The sequence below is a fragment of the Candoia aspera genome, chromosome 7, assembly GCF_035149785.1.
Source record: "Candoia aspera isolate rCanAsp1 chromosome 7, rCanAsp1.hap2, whole genome shotgun sequence".
Lineage (NCBI taxonomy): Eukaryota > Metazoa > Chordata > Lepidosauria > Squamata > Boidae > Candoia > Candoia aspera.
Window position 1 is genome coordinate 43,768,125 of NC_086159.1, and position 21,838 is coordinate 43,789,962.

The 21,838-nt window shown below is 37.1% G+C and overlaps 1 protein-coding gene across 3 annotated transcripts in view; it reads left to right on the forward strand.

Moving 5' to 3' along the window:
* Nucleotides 1–305: 305 nt before the first annotated feature.
* Nucleotides 306–21,838, forward strand: part of NAP1L1 (nucleosome assembly protein 1 like 1) — a 36,115-nt gene continuing 14,582 nt past the window's right edge. Inside the window, exons 1-4 of one of the 3 annotated variants that reach the window (XM_063309061.1) lie at nt 306–432; nt 11,747–11,785; nt 14,265–14,353; nt 16,607–16,709. In XM_063309061.1, coding sequence (XP_063165131.1) covers nt 11,769–11,785; nt 14,265–14,353; nt 16,607–16,709 — 209 coding nt within the window. In that variant the 5' untranslated portion in view covers nt 306–432; nt 11,747–11,768. Of the gene's footprint in view, nt 433–764; nt 852–11,746; nt 11,786–14,264; nt 14,354–16,606; nt 16,710–21,838 lie in introns of those variants that run through there. The other 2 variants (XM_063309059.1, XM_063309060.1) reach the window with 2 other exon arrangements.

Genomic DNA, 21,838 nt, shown 5'->3' on the forward strand with positions numbered 1-21,838 from the left:
GATAATTTGGAAGTGTCTGGTTCAGAAAAGGAATAATTTGCTATGCCTCATTCAAACACACACCCAGCGCGAGCATCCTTCCTTCCCTTTCGCTACACGCGTTGTTTAACGCAGAGAACCTGGGAGCACGTGGCCTAACCGCGGACCGCCTAGGCTGCCGCCAGGGTTGATGGTTGGCGGGTGGATTGGCGGGAGAGAGAGAGAGGATCCCTTATTTGTCACTAGGCAGCAATTTAGCCATTCCAAGGCAGGCGCGCACCCGAGGTTGCCTGGAGACCGAGGCGCGCGGGAAAGAGAGGCGGTGGAGGGGGGGTTACGTAGTGACGTTAATTCTATATGAGCGCGAGCGGCGGGAGCTTGGGTCTTTTTACCGCCGGCTGCGCAACGGTTCTTCCTCAGTCCTGAGTCACTGCGAGACGCGGCCTCGCGCAGGTAACCAAGACGCGTGGCTTCGAGGGTGGGACCGTGAAGATCACAGGCCGACCCACCGGCCAGCCAGCGATCTCGGCCCACCAGTTGCAAGGAACCTCGCGTTCAATCGGCACCGAGGATGGGGAGAAAGCGGGTTGAGGCGGTGCCCTCCTTGGCCGTTGGTCTTCTTGTGGGAATTGTGCCTGACTTCGGAGCGGTGGTTGCTCGAGTGGGAGACTGCGCGCGCGCGAGTGTGCAAAGGCCATTTTTCTCCTTCCGCCCTCATCACTTTCGCCTTGGGGCGAGGCACTTGGCAGGGCGGCTCTATCTGGCTTGGCTTGGCCGGGCCTAGTCTGGCCGGCGGAAGCACAAGCAAACACGTGGGGAACAGGCAGGTCTGGGCCGCCTCCGGCGCCTTTGCCCACCATAGTCGGTGACCTGTAAGTGGCGCTGCGTGGATTAAAGCTTCCTATCGGGGCTGAAACGTAAATAGGCTTTGCCGCGATGGGGGTTGGGAAAAGGGGATCGAAACAGGCAATCAATTTTAGTAGCGGCCCCCCGGGAGAGATAGGGTGTGGGCAATTTGGGGGGTAGGATGCGCGTTGCGGCGGGAAGGTTTTTAGTCTATCATTCGTATGTTTCCCTGAGGGGGGATAATCGGTTTGGAGAGAATTTGGCGTTGTTTTATAATCTCTCTCTCCCCCCCCGCCCCAATCTAAAGGTAGATCTCCTAGCAATAAACAGTCGTTGGTTTCCACCTTCCCTCCCTCTGCACAGCGAGAATGTTGTATTTGGAGATAAAACGCTAAATAGTGAATGGCTGTGGATATTAAGAGGGAGGAGAAAAAAAGTGCCTTACTCATTTTTAGGGCCCAGTAGGTGTAACAATTTTCTGACTCAATGGATTGATTTAATAAGTATTCTAAATGTACTAAGTTACTTTACTAAGTAACTTACGAGATAGTGCCAGGACTGTGGTTTAGACAGCATCAGGTTAACTACTGGGGTGGCTTGCACTTCAGTCTAGTGAACATGCTTCATGATACTGGCCACATGGTTTTTAGGGAAAGGCAGTGTAAAGCAAGATTAAAGTGTCTTGAAACACTGTTCCCTGCTTTGTCTTCAGTAGCCAGATCTTTACACTTGGGTTGTATTTGATTAGAGGTGGGACATACACTAGGTGTGTTACCACTATTTTTTGTTTGATGTGGCAACAAAAGAGCCAGTTTGATCTAGTGGTTAAGGCACCAGGCTAGAAACCAGGAGACTGAGACTAATATCATGGAAGTGATATTAATGTACCCGAAGATGCATATGCAAAATTATAAAGCACTTTGGGCCTAGCAATAATGTATATAAGTGATAGTAATGAATACTAAGGGAGTTTTAACTCAAGAGTATATTCTACTGCCATGTGAATATAGGCATTATTTAATCTACCCTTCTTTATTAAACTGGAACTTTACAGGTATATTGAATTGCATTTTGCATCTTTCCAGGAAAGCATAGTCAGGAAAAGTGCCCCCCCAACCCCAAAATCTGGTCATGTCTTAAAGAATCTTAACTGAGGCTTATTTCAATTGTATTTAGTAATACAGGTAGTCCTCGCTGAATGACCACTCGTTCAGTGACTGATTGAAGTTACCACAGCGCTGAACAAGGGTGATTTGGTCATCATATTTGCAGTAGTCGCAGCATCCCCGCAGTCATGTGATCGCAGTTCAGGCTCTTGGCAACCGGCTCACAGTTATGACATTGCAGCGTCCTACGTTCGTGTGATAGCCATTTGCGACCTTCACTGCCAGCTTCCGACAAGCAAAGTCAATGGGGAAGTCAGCAGGAGGTCACAAATGGCTATCACGTAGCTGCACAATGCTGTGATTTCATGGGATTTGCCTAACAATTGCTGTTGTAAGTCAGCGCCATCATATGATGTAGCGCTTTATGATTACGTAACTTAGTGACAGAGCTGCTGGTCCCAATTAATGTTAAGCAAGGACTACTTGTATAAATGTGACATTACTTATAGATTGCAGTTCAAATAATAGGTAAATAAATTGCAAGGTTGACCACTTAAGATTTTCTGAAGTTCAGACTTAATAGTATGTGCGTAGGCCAGGCCTGTACAACATATGGCCCATGGGCTGCATGTGACCCACCAAACAGCCTTAAGTAGCCCACTGGCATTTTTAAAAAAAATCAATTTGCTGCTGCCAAATGTCTGCAGCCATCAGGAAGGATCCACCGCTGCTGCCCTGAAAGACACACTGCCGAGTAGCACTAGTGCCTCCAGCTCTGTTGTCACTGCTTCTCTAGCCACTGAATAGCTGATAGGCGCTCCTGCTATTCCTTTGCAGTAGTAATTATTTTTAATTTATCAGTGTGGTCCTTTCCCTTCCACAGGTTGTGCAGGCCTAGCGTAGGCTTTTAAAACATTGCTGCAAATCAGTTTGTGCTCAATAACATTTATGTACAAGTATTAATCATATTAATCCCAAAATTTGTATCAGTATCTACTAAAAAAAGAGTTGAGAAACTATTAAGTGGTTTTTAATATGTTTGGTTGTATACTGCTCTGGCTTTCCATGTTTTCAATATCGTGTGTATTTATATTACCTGTGAGGTAGCACTTAGCATGAACATTATTTAATAGTGTTTGCATAACTGATCTGTATTGCCCTGGTGGTCAAGAAAACATAACTGGAATATCCTAGTTGTAAATAATGTACACATTATTCTCTCTTGGGGACAGGAGTTGCTCTTCAGAAACAGGCAGGTATGTTTCAAACATTGGTGGGCAAATTAGATCCTAACTCTTTGCATCCTTCTCTTCTGGAGCATTAAATAGACCAACCATGATGTCTGGAATGTCTATAATTCATAGACCTCCTTTCCCAATACAGGCATACCTCATTTTATTGCGCTTCACAGATATTGCTGCTTTTTTTTTTTTTACAAATTGAAGGTTTGTAGCAACCCTGCTTCAAGCAAGTCTATCAGCGCCATTTTTCCAACAGCATTTGCTCACTTCATGTCTTGGTGTCATTTTGGTAATTCTTGCAGTATTTCAAACTTCTGCATTATTAATCAGATGATGATTAGCATTTTTTAGCAATGAAGTATTTTTCTAATTAAGGTATGTATATTGTTTTTTTTAGACATGCTATTGCACACTTAATAGACTACAGTATAGTCTAAACATAACTTTTATATGCACTGAGAAACCAAAAAATTCATGTGACTCTCTTTATTGTAATACTTTATTGCTGTGGTCTGGAACCAAACCCACAATATCTCCAAGGTATGCCTGTTGTGACACAGAAGATGTTGAAGTAGGCTTTGATACATTGAGCAGATAGGCCCTTCAGCATGTGGATGCTGTGCCAGTGGTGAACCTAAGAGCTTTGTTGAATAAGACTAGTTCCATCTTAAATTCGGTATTCTGTTCCTGTGTTGGACAACCAGATGTTTATGGCAAACTCAGAAAGAAATGAGTGCAATACCACCTTTCTGCTTTTTTCCTTTAATAACTGATATCAGGGGATAGATAACCATACCTTTTCCAACTCTAAAGCACCTCATTTTAAAGTGCACTGGTCATTACTGCACACAGTATTATTCCAAGCATTTGTAGTACCACAGATAGATGTCAAGGTAAGAATATTGACAGTTCTACTTTTGATTGCTTTCTTAAGAATGCCTAATACGGATTTCCTTCTCACTAGCTGCAAGCTAGATTGATGTATCATTTTTCTGTTTGCCGAAATTCTGGGATCCTTTTCTCAATCACTTTTAGTTCAGATTTCATAGCAAATATGTGATTGGGGTTGGGGGGGTCTTTTCCTCAGTTTTATGACTTAGCAAAATTCTTCATGGAATTTGCAGAATTGAGTCCTTACATGAAAGTTAAACTGCATAGAAATATTTATGTCACAAATAAACTAGATGAAAGGGGAATCTTGTTTCACTGAAGTTTGGGTTTCTGTGATATTGTATTAACATGCTCAAAATTTGGTGAAAAATAAAATTAACAAATCTGAACCCTAACTATAGTAAGAAGCTGCTATAATCTGCTTGTACCTATGTAGCCATCCTCTCTTTAAGCTCTTAAGATTTTTTTTTAGCAGTGTTTCCCAACCTAGGTAACTTTTGAGATGTGTGGAGTTCTACTTCCAGAATTCTTAGCAATGGGTATGCTGGCTGGGGAATTCTGGGAGTTAAAGCCTACACATCTTAAAGTTGCCCAGGTTGGGCAGAGATGTTCTGTTTACAGGGTAGCATAAGCTGTAACATTTTGGGGAAAACATTTAGAAATTGGATTACTAGAAACTGTTGAGAATAATATGGTTTTTGTGGAATATTTTCCTAGAGGAAGGAGTATTTGGTAACTTTTTCTTCAGAGTATGTTCTCTTGAATATTTAGAAAAGAATACTGTGAAATGTTGGGGTGCAGGAATTAGCTGGATATTACTGTTAATGATCTGTTTATTCTGTCCCAAAAAAGAATAACTACATCTATATAGATATGTCTCCTAGGGGTTGGATCCTAGAATGTGGATTTGGCTATGTGGGTTTAGGAGGATTTATACACACAAGTTACTCTTCAAGATTTTCTGTGGCATGAAATCAGGTGTTACATTTCCTCTGTACTGTTTCTCTTTTTTGACTATCAATAATATCCAATCCAGGAGTGAAGTGGAACTCAAAAGAGATTTTAATGTTACAACTATGATTATAAATCTTAAGCCAAGGGACAGACATCTTCCTAGTTTTTTAAATGGGTCAGACTAATTATATAATAAAATGCCCTGAAGTCTTTTTCAAATACCGCATTTGCTCCTTCATGGCTTCAGAAACTGATTTTTTAACAATAATTTGCTCTGCTGTTTGAAGCTTAAATGTTATACCTGTTTTTTGGTTGTTGCACATCACATTAGCAAATTGTTAATAGACAATTCTGTGAAATAATTTGAAGTTTATTAAAAAGAGAGAGATTAAAAATGATATGTTTGGGACTCTGCAATTTTTTTCCTTGTCAGCTTTGTACTAGTCAAGAATAATTGGTAAAAGTCCATTTGGGATATAATAAAAGTTTACCGAAGGGCATATATAAGTTGGATTGTCATGATCAGTTATTATATCAATTATTACTTGATGGTGAACTGATGTATTTCAGCATTACAAGTTTCATTAACAGTCTCTTCAAACAACTTTGGACATAGTGAGTTTGAGGTACTCACGCATTCTGCTAGCTTCATCATGATTGTAATGTCTAGACTTGGTATTATATGATACTTAGAAAAAACTTTTTTGCTGGCATTCTTTGCAGAAGAAAATGTACAGATAAACATGACTTGGTTTAAGCTTCAGAACTAAGGATTGGGATTGTGCATAAGTGAATTAACTACTTAATCAAGTAGAAGTTAACAGCAATGACAAGTTCTGAATTTCATTGTTCAGAATAGATCAACACATATTTCTTTCTTTCTTAAAAAAAAACCTTTTATCAAGATAGGGTTTTTTTTAATAGAAGACCAGCCATGTAATAATGTTAAAATTTGCACAGACTTAGGATGAAGACATACATAACAGTTTTTTTTTTTTTTTTAAAGCGGAATTGCTTTTGAAGGGGCTTTGCTGCATTCAGTCACTCCCTTCTTCTTTGGAAAGAATTCTAAGGGAAAATGTACAAGATGTCAGTAACAGCTTCTCATAGACAGTACAGATTGGACAATAACTATGATATAATCAAGAATCTTCTGACAACTATTTTATGCCTTAACACAAAGTAAAGAATAAAATGGTCGGCTGAATTTGCAGGAATGGAGAGGAGTAGGTTAAGACAGCATGTGATTAATTGATATGCGTATAGTTATTTATTTTATTTATATTCTATCTGTTCTGGCAATCAAGGCGGCTAACAAATTTTAAAATAATTTATATATATTAAAAATACAGATTAAAATCAACAATAAAACTGTTAAACTAATAGTTACAAATCTGGCAAAAAAGTTGCATCTTTACAAATTTCCTCAACACTGAGTTGGTAGGGACCAAACCCAATTTTTGATGGAATGCATTCCATTGCTTAGAAGCAGTGCAACAGAAAGGCCTCCCCTGTGTGCCAGAAAGATGAGCCTCTGACTGTGGGGACATCTTTATAAGAGATTTCTGCCAATATTAACAGAGCATGTTGGTAACATGAGAGCCAGTTTCTTAGATACTGAGGCCTTAAGCCATTTAGATTGTGACTGGTAAGCAGTAGGCATCTCTGGCAGGGTATAATATAATCCAAGACATGAATAACTGTTGCCAAATCCAATTAGCTCAGGAAAGGATACAACTTGTACATCAGACATAATTGTATGAAGGCATTCTTCTCAATTGAGAAGCCAGGATGAACCTAGGTCTTTCTGTATCTGACTGCTTGTTGGAAATTGCTTTTATATTGCATTATTCTTAACACATATTTACATTAAGACAAGTACTTATGCAACTGTTCTCCATAATTGACTTCTGAAATTAACATTTGAACTTTGAGATTGACCTTTATGCTACTTTAAATATCCAGTTAAATCCTGAAAACATAGCCAAAGAGTACTTCAGTGCAAGGTTTGGTATTATCATGTGCTGTTGCCTGGTCTGGCAAGACAGTGTTGTTCTAGTATCTTGGATTAAGGTCTCTTGAATCTCACTGCTACTCTTTTTGCTGAAGAATACAATGAAAGTCTAAATGATTTCCTGTGCAATGCAGTAAGATAGGGTGGATAGGATGCAGAAACTGAACTGGAGCAGCAGACTTTGTTACCATACTCATCCTCGCTTAAATCAAGGTACATTATTCATAAAGCTAATACTTGAAGCAACACCCCCCACCCTCCATGAATGCCTCATTTTTCCCTGGATTAAAAAATGAGCAGCAGGAGCAGAATTCTTCTCCTTTTTTGTTATGTCTATCAGTTCCTAGGTATATGCAAAATTCCATGTTCTGATCCTGGAATCTTCCACTGTTTTTTTGGAATGGCATGTTTTTCTTCCAGAATGTGCACATTTGGCCATTCTGGGGGTACATCATCATTTTCTGAAAATGAATCTTCTGCAACAAGTGGTAGACTGTTCAGACAGCCTGGTTTTTACACCATGTTACTTTCCTTTAGATTAATAACTGTGTTTTTGAAGAGGCACGTACCAGATTTGGATCTGTTTCTTGAATTCCATTCATAGAAAATCTAGCAATGTCCCCAGGAAAATAAGATTAAATGAGCATTTTTTAAAGTTGTCAGTAGGTTCTGTTATAGGTAGTCCTTGCTTAATGACCACACTTGGGACTGGAATTGCTGTTGCTAAGCGATGTCATAAAGCACAACGTCACATGACTGCATCGCTAAATGATCTCAATCCCAGCAATTCCCCCTTGCTGTTGTTAACTGAGAATTGTAGGTCATTAAGTGAGTACCCATCCCAATCCAAGCCATTCTGGGCTTGGACCTTCCCAAGCCTTGGTTCTTCCAAGGTAAGGGACTGCCACCCCTTCAACTCCCCCCAACTGGTTATTTCCCCTCATCTCTGCTCTTTCGGCCACCCTGCATCCTGCCTTGTGGGGTGGCAAGCAGCCCCAGAACCATGCAGCTCTGGGGATGCTTGCCACGCTGCAGCCCAGAGGCTTCTTGGCCCTCCTTCCCCCTTGGCTCGCTTGTATGCTTTGCTTGCATGCACCGCGGCTTCCTTCTCTCCTTCACTCACTCGCGTGCATCACAACATCCTTTGCTGGCTGGCTCGCACCATGGCCTCCTTCCCTCCTTTGCTTGCGTGCATTGCGGCCTTCTTCCTTCTGCTCACTCAGACATACTGTGGCCTCCTTCCCTCCTTCACTCACATGCACGGTGCCCTCCTGCTCTCTTTCCCTCCTTCTCTCGCTCGCTTCCACACACACTGCCCAACTATCTGGGTGGAAGATGAGAGTTTTTAGCCTTTGGAGTCTGGTTTTGTATTTTACAGCTGATCTTTAAAAGTTAAGGGAGAGAGAAATAAGATGACCATTCTGGAAAAGAAGATTCACCTCCTTCCCTCCTTTGCTCGCTCACTCTGCAGAGAGTCTTCTGCAGACTCTCCAGGGCGCTTCTGGTGCATGTGCTCTGCAGCTCATGTTGGAAGCTGCTGGCAGTTCACGAGACTTTCTCCTCCTTCCTGCAAAGCCCTAGAGCGTGTGGTGTGAGTGCAACTAAGGACCAAATTGCCAATATCCGCTGGATAATGGAAAAAGCCAGGGAGTTTCAGAAAAACATTTATTTCTGTTTTATTGACTATTCTAAAGCCTTTGACTGTGTGGACCATAACAAATTGTGGCACGTTCTTAGTGGTATGGGGATACCAAGTCAACGGACTGGTTTAAGATTGGGAAAGGAGTACGGCAGGGCTGTATACTCTCACCCTACCTATTCAACTCGTATGCAGAACACATCATGCGACATGCTGGGCTTGAGGAATCCAAGGCTGGAGTTAAAATCTCTGGAAGAAACACTAATCTCAGATATGCAGATGATACCACTTTGATGGCTGAAAGTGAAGAGGAACTGAGGAGCCTTATGATGAAGGTGAAAGAAGAAAGTGCAAAAGCTGGCTTGCAGCTAAACCTCAAAAAAACCAAGATTATGGCAAACAGCTTGATTGATAACTGGCAACTAGAGGGAGAAAATGTAGAGGCAGTGAAAGACTTTGTATTTCTAGGTGTGAAGATTACTGCAGATGCTGACTGCAGTCAGGAAATCAGAAGACGCTTAATCCTTGGGAGAAGAGCAATGACCAATCTCGATAAAATAGTTAAGAGCAGAGACATCACACTGACAACAACGGTCCGCATAGTTAAGGCAATGATGTTCCCTGTAGTAACATATGGCTGCGAGAGCTGGACCATAAGGAAGGCTGAGAGAAGGAAGAGAGATGCTTTGGAACTGTGGTGTTGGAGGAAAATTCTGAGAGTGCCTTGGACTGCAAGAAGATCCAACCAGTCCATCCTCCAGGAAATAAAGCCAGACTGCTCACTTGAAGGAATGATATTAAAGGCAAAACTGAAATACTTTGGCCACATAATGAGAAGACAGGACACCCTGGAGAAGATGCTGATGCTAGGGAGAGTGGAGGGCAAAAGGAAGAGGGGCTGACCAAGGGCAAGGTGGATGGATGATATTCTAGAGGTGACGGACTCGTCCCTGGGGGAGCTGGGGGTGTTGACGACCGACAGGAAGCTCTGGCGTGGGCTGGTCCATGAAGTCACGAAGAGTCGGAAGCGACTAAACAAATAAACAACAAAAAGGATTTGATTTAAGGGTACTGTTTTGAATAGCTTTTGCTTTTTGGGTTTATTAAGATTATTAAAACTGTTGTACTATTAAGTATAATGGCACACAATTTATGTGCTTATGGGGGGGTTGTTTCTGGGGTCTATATTAATTTTTTTTCTTCATTTTAATGTAAGGGGGGAGTAACTGTACTTAGTGATTTTTATAATGTGCTAAAGTAGAACGATTTATAGAAATAATGTGGTTTTGGTTTAATATAGAGTAAGAGATTGATTATGGAAATTTCTGTATATTGTTAAAAGTTGGAAGTCATATCTTTCTGTAATTTTGAAAAAAAAATCTCTTGTGTTTTCATACCTTTTAAGGTCTTTTTTGTAGTTTTTTTTTAATAGTTTTTATCCTTGTCTTGAAACTTAATAAAATTCTTTTTAAAAGTGGTAGTAATGCTTTAAATTATTAGCTAATACAATATAATAGATTTCTATATCTATTATGACTAATTATTGATACAAAAAATAATTCTATGTTGATTTAATCAGAAATTGAATTGACTACTCAGTTCTGTTTGAGTAGTCTTACTAGAAGCATCTGATAAGGACTTAGATTACCTGGACTTTAATTTGGAAGACAGTTGCATAAGAATCAGATGCCTCATGGAAATGTACTCATATCAGGTCTATTACTGACATTTCCTGAGTATGCAGCTTACGTACAAGAAGCAACTCTGCTCAGTTAACAATGACCAGTTATGCGATACTGTCTGACACGGATATCTCTGCAAATGAGGGTGAAACAAACGCTAGGGTGAATAAGATCCTTCAAACAAGAATGTTTTCCCTGTTTCAGAATATTGTTACAATTTGCACAGAAAGAATTGAATAAATATTTTCATGCCATGACCACACATTCTCTTTGTTAATAAAGACAAGAGGAAGTTAGTGGCGATGAACAACATAAATGTAATTGGTTGCAGCAATATCAATTACAATTATCTATTTTGATAATTGAGTAGCAAAATTCACAGTTCTCTTTCCAGTGAAGGTGGGTGCCTCCTCTCACTTACCCTTGTGGATAAGTTTACCTCAGTATTGCAGGGCAATTTTGAACATGCAAATAACTTTTAAAAATGCAAAGTGCAGTTTCAAAATCACTTCTATAATGCACCACTGTTCAGTGAAAGTCCTATAGGTTGATAGCAGAATTAACATGCTGACGACTGACTATAAGATCTCTAGCGTCTGGCAATTCACTACTCAGGTTCAGGAAACAGGATTGCTTGTTTCAGACATAATTGCTTGTTTGAAACATAAAATAAAGGCACAGAATAATACAAAGTTTATGGTATCTATAGTGAAAGTATTATTTCAGAGAATGATGAAACCAATAGAAGGGAATATATGTAGCTCAGGGTTGAACTGTGGAGTCCTCAAGGAACTACCTAGGAGAGAAGAACACCCTTACCAACACTGTCAGGGCAAGCTACTGTATATACTGTATATAAACGGAGAGCAAACCCCACTCCCTTCTAGCACTGAAAATGTTGTCTAGTAGGGCAATGAAATGTCTGCAAGCAAACAACCAAGCTCAGAGAGCACCAAGGACTCCACAGTGATGACACTTTTCTCATGGGCTGGATGTCATGAACTAATTACAGATGCTGGTCCTAGAGGAATGAGGTGGCAAACCATTTCCACATTGTTGCTGAAAAAGGCACAAAAATGTGTCCATGTAGTTGCCAGGAGATGAGTTCAAATCATGGAATCCTTTTATTCTATCAAGATACATGTTGGATTCTTACGCCATCTCAACCAGCTATAGTGTGTAGCGTTATATGTAATTTGGGTATTTTTGTTTAGCCTTTTAAACTCCTGATACGTTGGTTGTGATCATATAAAAAGAGGTGGACCGTAATTCTGACAGGTTTAAAAATGGTTGCAATATGAGTGGCATATCTCTTCCAGATACATTGCAAAATAGCTCAATATTAGTATAATTTCTATTTAAAACAATTTTAAACCATTTCTCTTCTTTCCTAGAGGTTTGCTGAGGTCTGGAAAAATGGCAGAGATTGACAAGTAAGCATGGGGTTGTTGTTTTTTTCCATTTTGATTGAAGTACTGTTAATTTTTGAAAGGGCTAAGATCAGCAAAATTCATCCTAAATCTTTACCTTGCTATGTGTCACATTAATGCCATATTCAGATCAGTTAGGCATATTTGCTTGTATACATTCTATAGTAATGCTTTTATATGCTTGCAAGTAATGTATTTTTAATTCTAAGAGTTGGTTCAGACACATCATCTAGGCAGTGGTTTCATATGGTAAAAGTATAAATACAGGTATTTTCTCTCTGTCACATAGCTAATGCCATAAGATTAATGTGGAGATCCAGACATAGGGATATTGATCTGCACAGATGTTTCCTTTAACAAAGTTGAGAGGATTAAAAAAGAGGTGGATGCATGACTGTGTTGAATATCTGTATCATAACTCGGTTTTCATAAAATATAAAGGAAGAGTATGTTCCTCCTTCACCCCAGTGTAAATAAATAGCTTCTGTACTAAATATATGTATTCGATCTGGAGCTCATATTGTGGTAGAATAATATTTAGTGATTATACGTGCTTTCAGTGTTTGCTTAGTTGATGGCTGCTCCCTAAGATGAACAAATTCTGCAAAATTAAGTTGATAAATTTGCTGTAGAATGTAGGTTGTCCCTAGTTTAGGGTTTTGAGCGCATAATTCTGATATTAATCATAGAAACCTCAGGCCTGTAATAGGAGCAGAAGCTTTACAATAGATTTTATTAGGACTGGGCAGTGCTTTGGGTTCAATTCTGAAAAGGTTGCTTTGGAATGTACAAGGTTACACACCTTGCACCTCTCTTCTTAAATCAGCTGTCTTTCCCCAGGACTCTGTGACTGCTTTGAGATGCTATTTGTGTCCACTGCATTCTTTAAAAGTACTTTTTTAGACTCAAATTCAAAGCAATGCACAGCCCTAGTTTTTAAAAGCAACCTGATCATTCTCAAGATAAATAAAACCAGCATACTTGTTATAATATTATTCACTCTTACTTCAATTAAAATCAGACTTGACTTGTTAAAAACTAATATATGTATTACATCACAATGCTATATATAGTATAAAATTATATAGTGTATATATATAGTATAATATAGTATAATATAATTACTCATTATCATTTCTATATTACTGCAGTTATTTGAAGTAATAATGAATCTTCTTATTCATAGACATACAATTCTAGATACATTTTTCTAATAGATTTTTCTATATTTTTTCCAATAATGGTACCATAGCAATCATTACATTTTATAATGCCTGAGAGTATCTACATGTAACAACGTTAAATTTACTTAAATGCATATTTTGCTTTATTCTGAGGATTCTTGCTGGCTAGCAGTACTTAACTAATAATAATAACATAGAATCTTAAAGATAAGATTGTTATCCTTTAAGAATTCAACATAAATATAGAACATGAATAGAAGAATAGAATTGCAGGTTAGATATGGATATAGTAAAATGTCAGTGTTTTTGTTCCCTTGGCATATAAGTACAAAGTGCAAAGTAGAGAATATGATATGTCTGAAGTTCTGCTCCAGTGAGAACAGGATGTCATATTCATGTTCTTGTGTACATTTTGAAAATTCTGTTCTGAAACCAGTAACATGCTTGACCTGACTCTTTGCTCTTCATTCTGGTCAATAATGCTAAATTGGAATGACAATGTTGTCTAATTTATTCTTTAAAATGTCAGTTATAGTTCTTGTGTGCCAAAGGCAAGGAAATGTACATTTGGAGAAAGTAAATAGAAAGGGGAAAAGTGCAGTTAGAGTAACTGGAAATTATGCATAAATATTCAAGTGGACGTTGTACTGCAAGTGATGTATACAAGTCATATTCCTTTGTTTAATTCATTAGACAGTAAAAATTAAAGTGAAACCTTACAAAACCCAAATTCCAGTAATATCTATCATTTTTGGCACTTAGGTTCCTTATGTAACTGTCAGTTATGTAGTGCTGTGAACCTCAGTCCTGATGTATATTGCATATAATACAAATTTGCATCATGCGACCTTTTGCAGGGCAGATATGCTGAGTCATCTAGCACCAAAGAGCTTGAGAAGTGTCTCCTTTCTATTAATATCTATGCATTTTAATTTTTTTAATACAATTACTTTTTAAATGATCACATATATTATTTTGATGTTTTTAATTGCAGAAGTTCATCACAAACACAATATATATGCTGCACCCAAAATATTCCCAGTGTTCTCAACTGAAACACATTTAATTACAAATTATCCTAGATTCCTAAGTGGAACAGGGATGTTTCCCCCTTTTCTCACTGTTGGTTGTTAATGTTGAGGCAGAACACTGAGCAAAGAGAATCCTATGGTTTTTGCATTAAGTAAATTGATTTGAAACTTCTGGACATATTCTGATTAGAATGTGTATTTGAAGTGTTAACTTTTTTTAAAAATTAAAAATCTGGTTAACAAGTTGAAAACTCTTGGTTTGAATAGCAAAGAACAGGCCGAGTTTGACCAGCAAGATATGGAAGATGTTGAAGATGTAGAAGAAGAAGAATCTGGTGAGGATGCTAATAGTAAAGGTAAGGGCAGAAACAAGCAAGAGATCATTAAGCTGTTTGTGAGTACTGTAAATATAAAAAGTGATTTTCGCAATGCAATATGAAACCTGCTAACAAAGCAAACACCTGTTAGTGGTTAGGGGGCAAACACTTTGGTAAATGCAATGTTTGCCTTCTTTTTTTTAGGTCATAATAATCTACTTGCTAATTAATATTTATGAAACGTACTTTTTTTAAAATTAAGAGATTTTCTATTGCAGACATACGTTTTTCTTCTAAGCAAGCTCCTGTCAGTCTTACAAGGTAGACCAGACAGGAAACATGACCAGATATGCTAATTCTACTTTATTGTAAAGTTACATTAACAGAATCTTGCAAGTCTGAAAGTACTTCTCTCCCCTCCGTCTCCTTTACAACCCAAGAAATTAGGGAGGGTCTCTTCTGAACCTCTTGCCCAGCCCACATTCATGATTCAGGCTAAGCTGCCTTTTATCTGACCATTCCCTTGGCTGTGTCTTGTTGCCCTGTCTCCCAAGGTCATTCCCACATACCATTACATTTCCACTGGATACAGTGGACCTTATTTCCATGTAAACACACACAGGATTTCAATCTTAAAAATATGTACACATGAAACTTAAATGTAAAATTTCTCATAAACGTACAGTAGTTTGTGGGTTTAGTTTGCTTATGGAGTGGCTGTGCAGTTTGTTTTATGTGTGTGAAGACAGCATCTGTGCCCAATGGTTAGAAGAATGCCATTGTTTACCTCTACAAAAAGCAAAGTAGCAAGAGTAGATGCAAAAACTATGGAAGGTATGTGGTGGCTGGGAACATATTTGTCAGATTTCTGATTGAAATAGTATAGAAATTGACAGCAAAATTTTGAAAGTACAGTATGCTCTGCTGGACAACAGTTATAAGAATCAGATTTTTATTCTGCAGTATGTGATGCTCCCTTGATTATTTAATGTATTTATATACAAATGTATAAGGAATGTTTGTGGTGTTGGTAGAGGATATGAATGTGTAAACATTTATTTGTAGATTAAGCGATATTGTTGGCTGAGAGCCTGAATCAGTTGCAGCAAATGTTAAGTTGTATGATGCAAGAAGGAATATAGTTCTGAAAATATAATAATATATCAAAATAATATATTATTTTGCCGCCCAGAGTTGTTGGGTATGAGATGGGCAGCAGAGAAATCTGATGAATAAAACAAACAAATAATATATCAAAGACCAAATAGTTGTGTTTAACGGGGAAATGGAGTAAATGATTCCAACTTACACGTGAATGTCAAAAACCTAGAGCATGTAGATGTATTAGTGTACCTTGGTAAAATGTTTATTTAAATGTGGGAGATGAATGGCGAGGTTTCAATGTGCAAATGCTGGTAGAAAAGTTTTGGATGTATGTAACCTGCTGTGATGAATGAATTTATTAAAAGAAGCAAAAATAGCTACATGAGGTCTTGCTTCTGCCCACCTTATAATAAGTAAAAGCTGGGTATGCTGGTAGAAACATTGAAGTAAGTTGATGAAGTGAGAATTAGTTATTTAAGAAATTAATGTGGTAGAAAGGAGAAGTAACATCAATAATCAATGGTGGTTATATGAATGTTGATTGAATTTAAATATGTGTGACCAGTCTAAAGAAGTTTGTTGAGGTGGCTTGGTCATGTAGTGAGAATGTATGAGCACTAAACAACAAAGCAAATATATGAAGGACAAATGGTTAGATAGAGAAGAAGGGAAGACTAAGAAAGTTGTGGTTGGATAGATTTATGATATCATCAGAAAGAGCTGAGAGAAGTCAATGGATGAAGAGACATTTGGAAGTAGTAGAAGCAGGAATGGTTTTACAAGGAGAGAGAGATACGGAGAAATATAATGAATGGTGACAGTGTAAACTAGATTTAACAGTATTTTCTTTTCCTTAATCTCATGCCTTAATTTATTTTTATTAGTATTTCTAACTCTTTTTTTGCACTTCACATAACTTGAAAAGGGATAGTATAATAGCATTTACACATGTATGGTTTTTGCAGTTAGCATGCAAAGTTTTAGAGGATTTAACATCAGTAATTTATTTTGCTTTTATTGTCTAGCGCTGAATACAGCTGCTGTATGTTATCTGACTAGGTAAATCAGTGAGCAGGCAGTGAGGGGAAAAGTATTTATGATATTTATGTTGTGTTATTTACTGAAAGAGATATAAGGGTATTTTATAATAAATTTTTAAAAAAACAAATCTTTTTTTTTGTTGTTCAGCACGCCAACTGACTGTACAAATGATGCAGAATCCTCAGATTCTTGCAGCCCTCCAAGAAAGGCTTGATGGCCTGGTTGGAACACCTACAGGATATATAGAAAGGTACAGTACAGTATGTTATTTTGCTGTCTTACCTTTCTTGATCACTTAATTTTTTTGTGTAATGCCACATAATCACTTGGCAAAATAATGAAAGGAATGTGTCTTGTATGTGTAATGTTAAATTGGAGTCTAAATTGGGACAAGTAATCTGTTTCAGAGAAACTTTCATAATTGATGGTATAGAAAAGAACAGTCTGCAGTCCTATACAAGCTTCCTTGGAAACGAGTATTTAACCCAGTGGGACTTTTTAGTGAATCTATATAAGATTCCATTGATAACATTCAGAAGAAAAGTATGTGGTTTTCTTTGTGAAAGATGTGGGAAGGATATAGAGATATGACAATTACAGGTTTGTATAATCTGTAATTAAATACATTACAATTATATGTCTGCTTCCTGTTTTCTTTGCCTTTGTGGAACATAATGCTTTCTTTGAAATGTTTATTCTGCTTTGCTGCTTCTGTTGCTTTACTTGATTTTTCATGGATTGTTTCACTTGTAACTTGTAATAAAATAGAAAAAGGTTAATCATTTTGGTAATATAAATATATAAGAGCATGAAATACTGTTCATATTTCTCAATACATGGACATTCCATAGTACTTTGTATTTAAGAAGTATGGTTGGATGCAACTGCTGCATTGTCCAGATCCATATTCTGCTTATATTCTAGCCAGTGCAGTAAGTTTATTAGGCAGTAGAAGTATAAATAATGGGTAGCACATCTTTATCCATCAGGAGACACATTCTGTTCAGGATTGAGTGTTGAGAACTAGTGTTTCCAAGTTCTCCAGGTCTTGTTCCTTCTTCACTCTCACTCGAAAATCTTAAACGGTATGTGATATTAAAACATTGCCCAAAACTTTTTATTCATTCTCACATTACCAAGTTCTGTCTTTACATATTTTCCACAACTGTTGCCTGTTTGTAATGAGAATCAGTTGGGAGAGTTGCTATTTCAAGGCATGCAAGGGTATCAATATAATGTGTTAATAGTAAGGAAAGCATAGTTGTGGAACCACCTATCGAAGTTAAAGGTGGCAGAGCAGCACTGGGATAAGAGGCTTCTGATCAGAGTTCTAGCCTTGTCCTGGTTTAGATCATGGATGGGTACTTTCATCCCTTGTTACTGTGCTGCGTAAGATACTCATCACTAACATCTAGAAGTTCCCTAACTCCAAGCGTCTGTTCTTGAAACTTTTCTCATGTGTGACAATTTTATAATCATGCTTGATGTAAAACTATATCACACTACACTTGATCTTATCCAAGACACGTAGAAGCAATGTCTGGAAAACTGGATTAAGAAGTCCTTGCTAAAATAGACTGTTTTAGGTTGTGTGTGTAGAGATACATCTTTTTTCTATCTTTTTTTTTTCCCTTGCTGCGAATACTGAGTCCTTTAGCTATCCTCTATTTTCTCTCATAGAATCCTAACATGAGAAATAGCTGAGGTGGGGTGACAAAATACAGTATCAGCAAAAATAATCATACCTTCCAATTGTTTTCCTAAGATCATGGCATCTGAAGCTGTTTTTTCTGAACACATCCATTTGTGCATAACTTATATTTTGATCTTTACAGTTTACTTTGCTGGCCATAATTGATCTCAGATCTGCTGTGATCTTGCTTTTTCTCTCTCTCACAGCATATTTAAGTAACCTCTGCTAATCTGAAAAGTCCTTGACCCAAGATCAGTAAGTTCTTACTGGGTTTAATGATGCTGCTTTCAATGGAATACTATACCTTTTGAGACAGTTACAGAAGCTTGCTTTTTGTTACAAGTAACTCAGTACTAAAAATTATATAGCATGTCAGCTATGCCAGTTTGAAGATACTAAATTAACAAGAATAACATATAGAACTTTGTTCAATATTTTGCATGTTCACTTAAAGATTTTGCAGGTGTATTTTGCATGTCAGTTGAACAAATCTGATGTAATTGTTTACATATAGAAGATAATGTTTCTTGACTGAATCAATTCAAGCAAAGCCTTATTTCTCTCCTTCCAAGATTCTAGCCTTAGAACCATCTATTAAAAATCTTTCTTAAATTGCAGACATAGCATTTTTAAATAAGTACTTCCATCCTCTTAAGATCTTGTTATTTTAACTTGTTTTACTTTACCAGTTTTATCCTATGTCTCTATTCAACTTGCATTAGAGTGCTTTGCCATGATACTTTTTTGCTAGATTTATCCCACTAAAAGCATTTTGCTCTTCTGTGTATCTTTACTACTTGTCTGCCGCTTTCCTCTGAATAGCAGGTAGGGGTGTAATTAGCTGGCTCACTTACTATTGAATAGCAAGTATTCTGTTAAATTCTCCTCACAGTTGAAAGCCTAGTTGTATAAAACATGGCATGTTGAATGGTATCTGATTCCTTAAGAGATTGATAACAAATGATTGATGGGACCTGTAGCTTTTTTGTCACTCTATTTATAAGTTAACTGCTATGGATTTCCACTTTTATTGTTGCAGGTTTGGTAGCCCCTTTTTATAAATTATTGCCCAGATATTGGCTGGGATTCTATTGGTAATCTGGGATTTAAATGTCTTCTTAAAATATACTTTCTTAGACCAAAAAAATTAGGTTGAAAAGAGAGTAATGGTCCAGTGGTGATTGAAACAGGAAGAACAGAGCCTGCTGATAACTCTCCTAAATTTCTGTTATATTCTCTGTTCTCATTGTTCCAGCTCTAGAAACTAACAACTTTTTTATCATGAAGGAATAGTATTGCTGCATATGTTAATTAGGAAAATAGGCTTATAAGAATTGATTTCCATTGGAAGATATGCATGTGTGAGCATGAAACACAGTATCCCTGGCTTTGTAACAAGTATCAAAATAATTAAGCCTATTTTAAACTGTTGTTAATGGATGCAATACGAAAAAAGCAATTACATTGTTTTTCTGAGTAGAACCTATTCTTGGCAAATATTTCTTCTAATTTGACCTAGCTTATGCAATATTTAAACAATACTAGAGAAATACAATTGTTTCGTTAAAGAATTTTGTTAAAAATATTTTTGGTTTTACAATTTGTTTTACTAATGTAAATATATTTAATATCGGTATTAATATATATTTAATACGAACATTAATGAATTGTATGTTATGTCATAAATGTGTAAATGTATTTTGGTATACCCCTTTTTTCTCTTAATTGTTAAATCCATTTTGTGACACATGCACAGGCATGCATGCACTTACCTTTTGGGGTTATGAATCACTGGTGAAAAAATTCTATTCTGTTCTTTAGGGCCCCAACCCCATAGATAATACATTGCAGATAGCCAAGGGAAAAATACTACGCAGACTACAACAGTAATCAACACAGTCCTATTACTATGTGATCTATCCATCCATCCATCCATCCATCCATCACATTTCTTCACAGCCCATCTTGACAAATGACTCTTAAGGCAAAAAGTGATTGTTATACACGGTATAAACAGTATAGGAACAAAAGCAGTTTAAAAAAAGGAATTTTGATCAATGACTCACAAATCAGTGCTTATTAGATTGCTTCTTGCATTAGTTGCTGAGTACAAGAGCATGGATCTATTCCAAGCGAGCAAACATTTTTGCTTATTCCTGTTAAATATGTCAGTTTCCAGTGTAATTTGTTACCAGTTGGCATGTTGAGGATTGTAACCTGAACACCATGCAGTCTCCAGAGATGCTGCTGTGCTAAAGAAGCCGCTATTTGCTTACTTTTTTATTTCATTATACTGGAACATTGCTCTTTCCTGTTTTAAATACTCTTAACAGCAATACATATTCTCACTTCTGCTGTTTTGCTAATGTGTTTACGTGTTACATTGCTATTTTACCTCTCTTGATTTTTTTGAGGGGGAATTGTATTTCAAAATGTTTTCCACTACAAATCATTACTATATGAGCTTACCTGTTCGTGGATTTCTAGGAGAAGCTATTACCTTGGCAACTAAACTACAAAGTAAAGTATAGCTTTCAAGCCATGTAATCAGTACACATATCTATTAAATAAATACATTTTATTGATTGGTAGCATTAATAATAATAATACCATGTTGATCTTCCCCCACAGAAAGCACTTCTGTAGTATTAACATGTTTATTACAGCCCTAAGGCCAGATACAATACAACATAGATCATATCCAGTGCTGAATACCTTTTATGATAATCTGCTAATGTCAATTTGAGAATCATTTAACTTGTTTTAATTTAAACCTGACTAGAATAAATTTCCTCTAGAGATTAAACTGTTTTGAATTTGTCACTTTGTTTCAAATCTACCCTAGGCCATTCTTGAAAGTTAAAAGAAGTGAGACAAAACAGTAGAAAATAACAATAAAAGAACTAGTTTTGTTGCTATACATATCTCTATTAGCATGCATATGAAAGTTGTTTTGTTTTGTGTTGTTTTGTTTTTAGGATTTGTTTGTTTGTTTTGGTAAAGCAGGAATGGCCTATATTGGAGAACTGAATGTCTTATCCTAAGCATCAGTGTCCCAGGGGCTCTAAGCAGCTTGCTGTTAAACAAATACTGAAATACTGGAGAAGCTAAAAACTTCTCTATGCCCTACTTCTCTCTGTGATCGTTGCTTGTACATGTTGAGGTTCCAAAAGTACTTTTCAGTCCTGATTAATAAGGGGTATATCTATAGCTTAATTCCTGTAGGTTTAGGCAGCATGGTGGAAAGGGAGGGCATAAATTGGACTCCATCTAGGATTTTTAATCAGCTCAGATTTGCCCATCCCAGAATATTGAACTGCTAGCCCAGAATATTATGGAACCTTTTCTGTGTTCTTTCATTGCCAAAAGCACTTCCACTTTGGCATCTGCTGAATTGATTCTAAAAATTATGTTTTATTCAGTCAAAGATATTTGGCCAAATTAAGTTAAGAGCACACCAATATGCTAATTTCCTTTTTCAGTTAAGGTGCATTTAATAAAATTGTATAAAGTCGTAGATCACTGTTTTAATCTTGATTTTCAAATCCTACAATGAATAGAAAGAGGCTAGGTTTTTAATTTTTTTCTTGAAATTGTAGTAAAGAATGGTATATCAATATAATTTTCTATAGACAGGACAATAGTTCTATTTTTGCATTTTCTCTATTATACTATATAAGAAATTA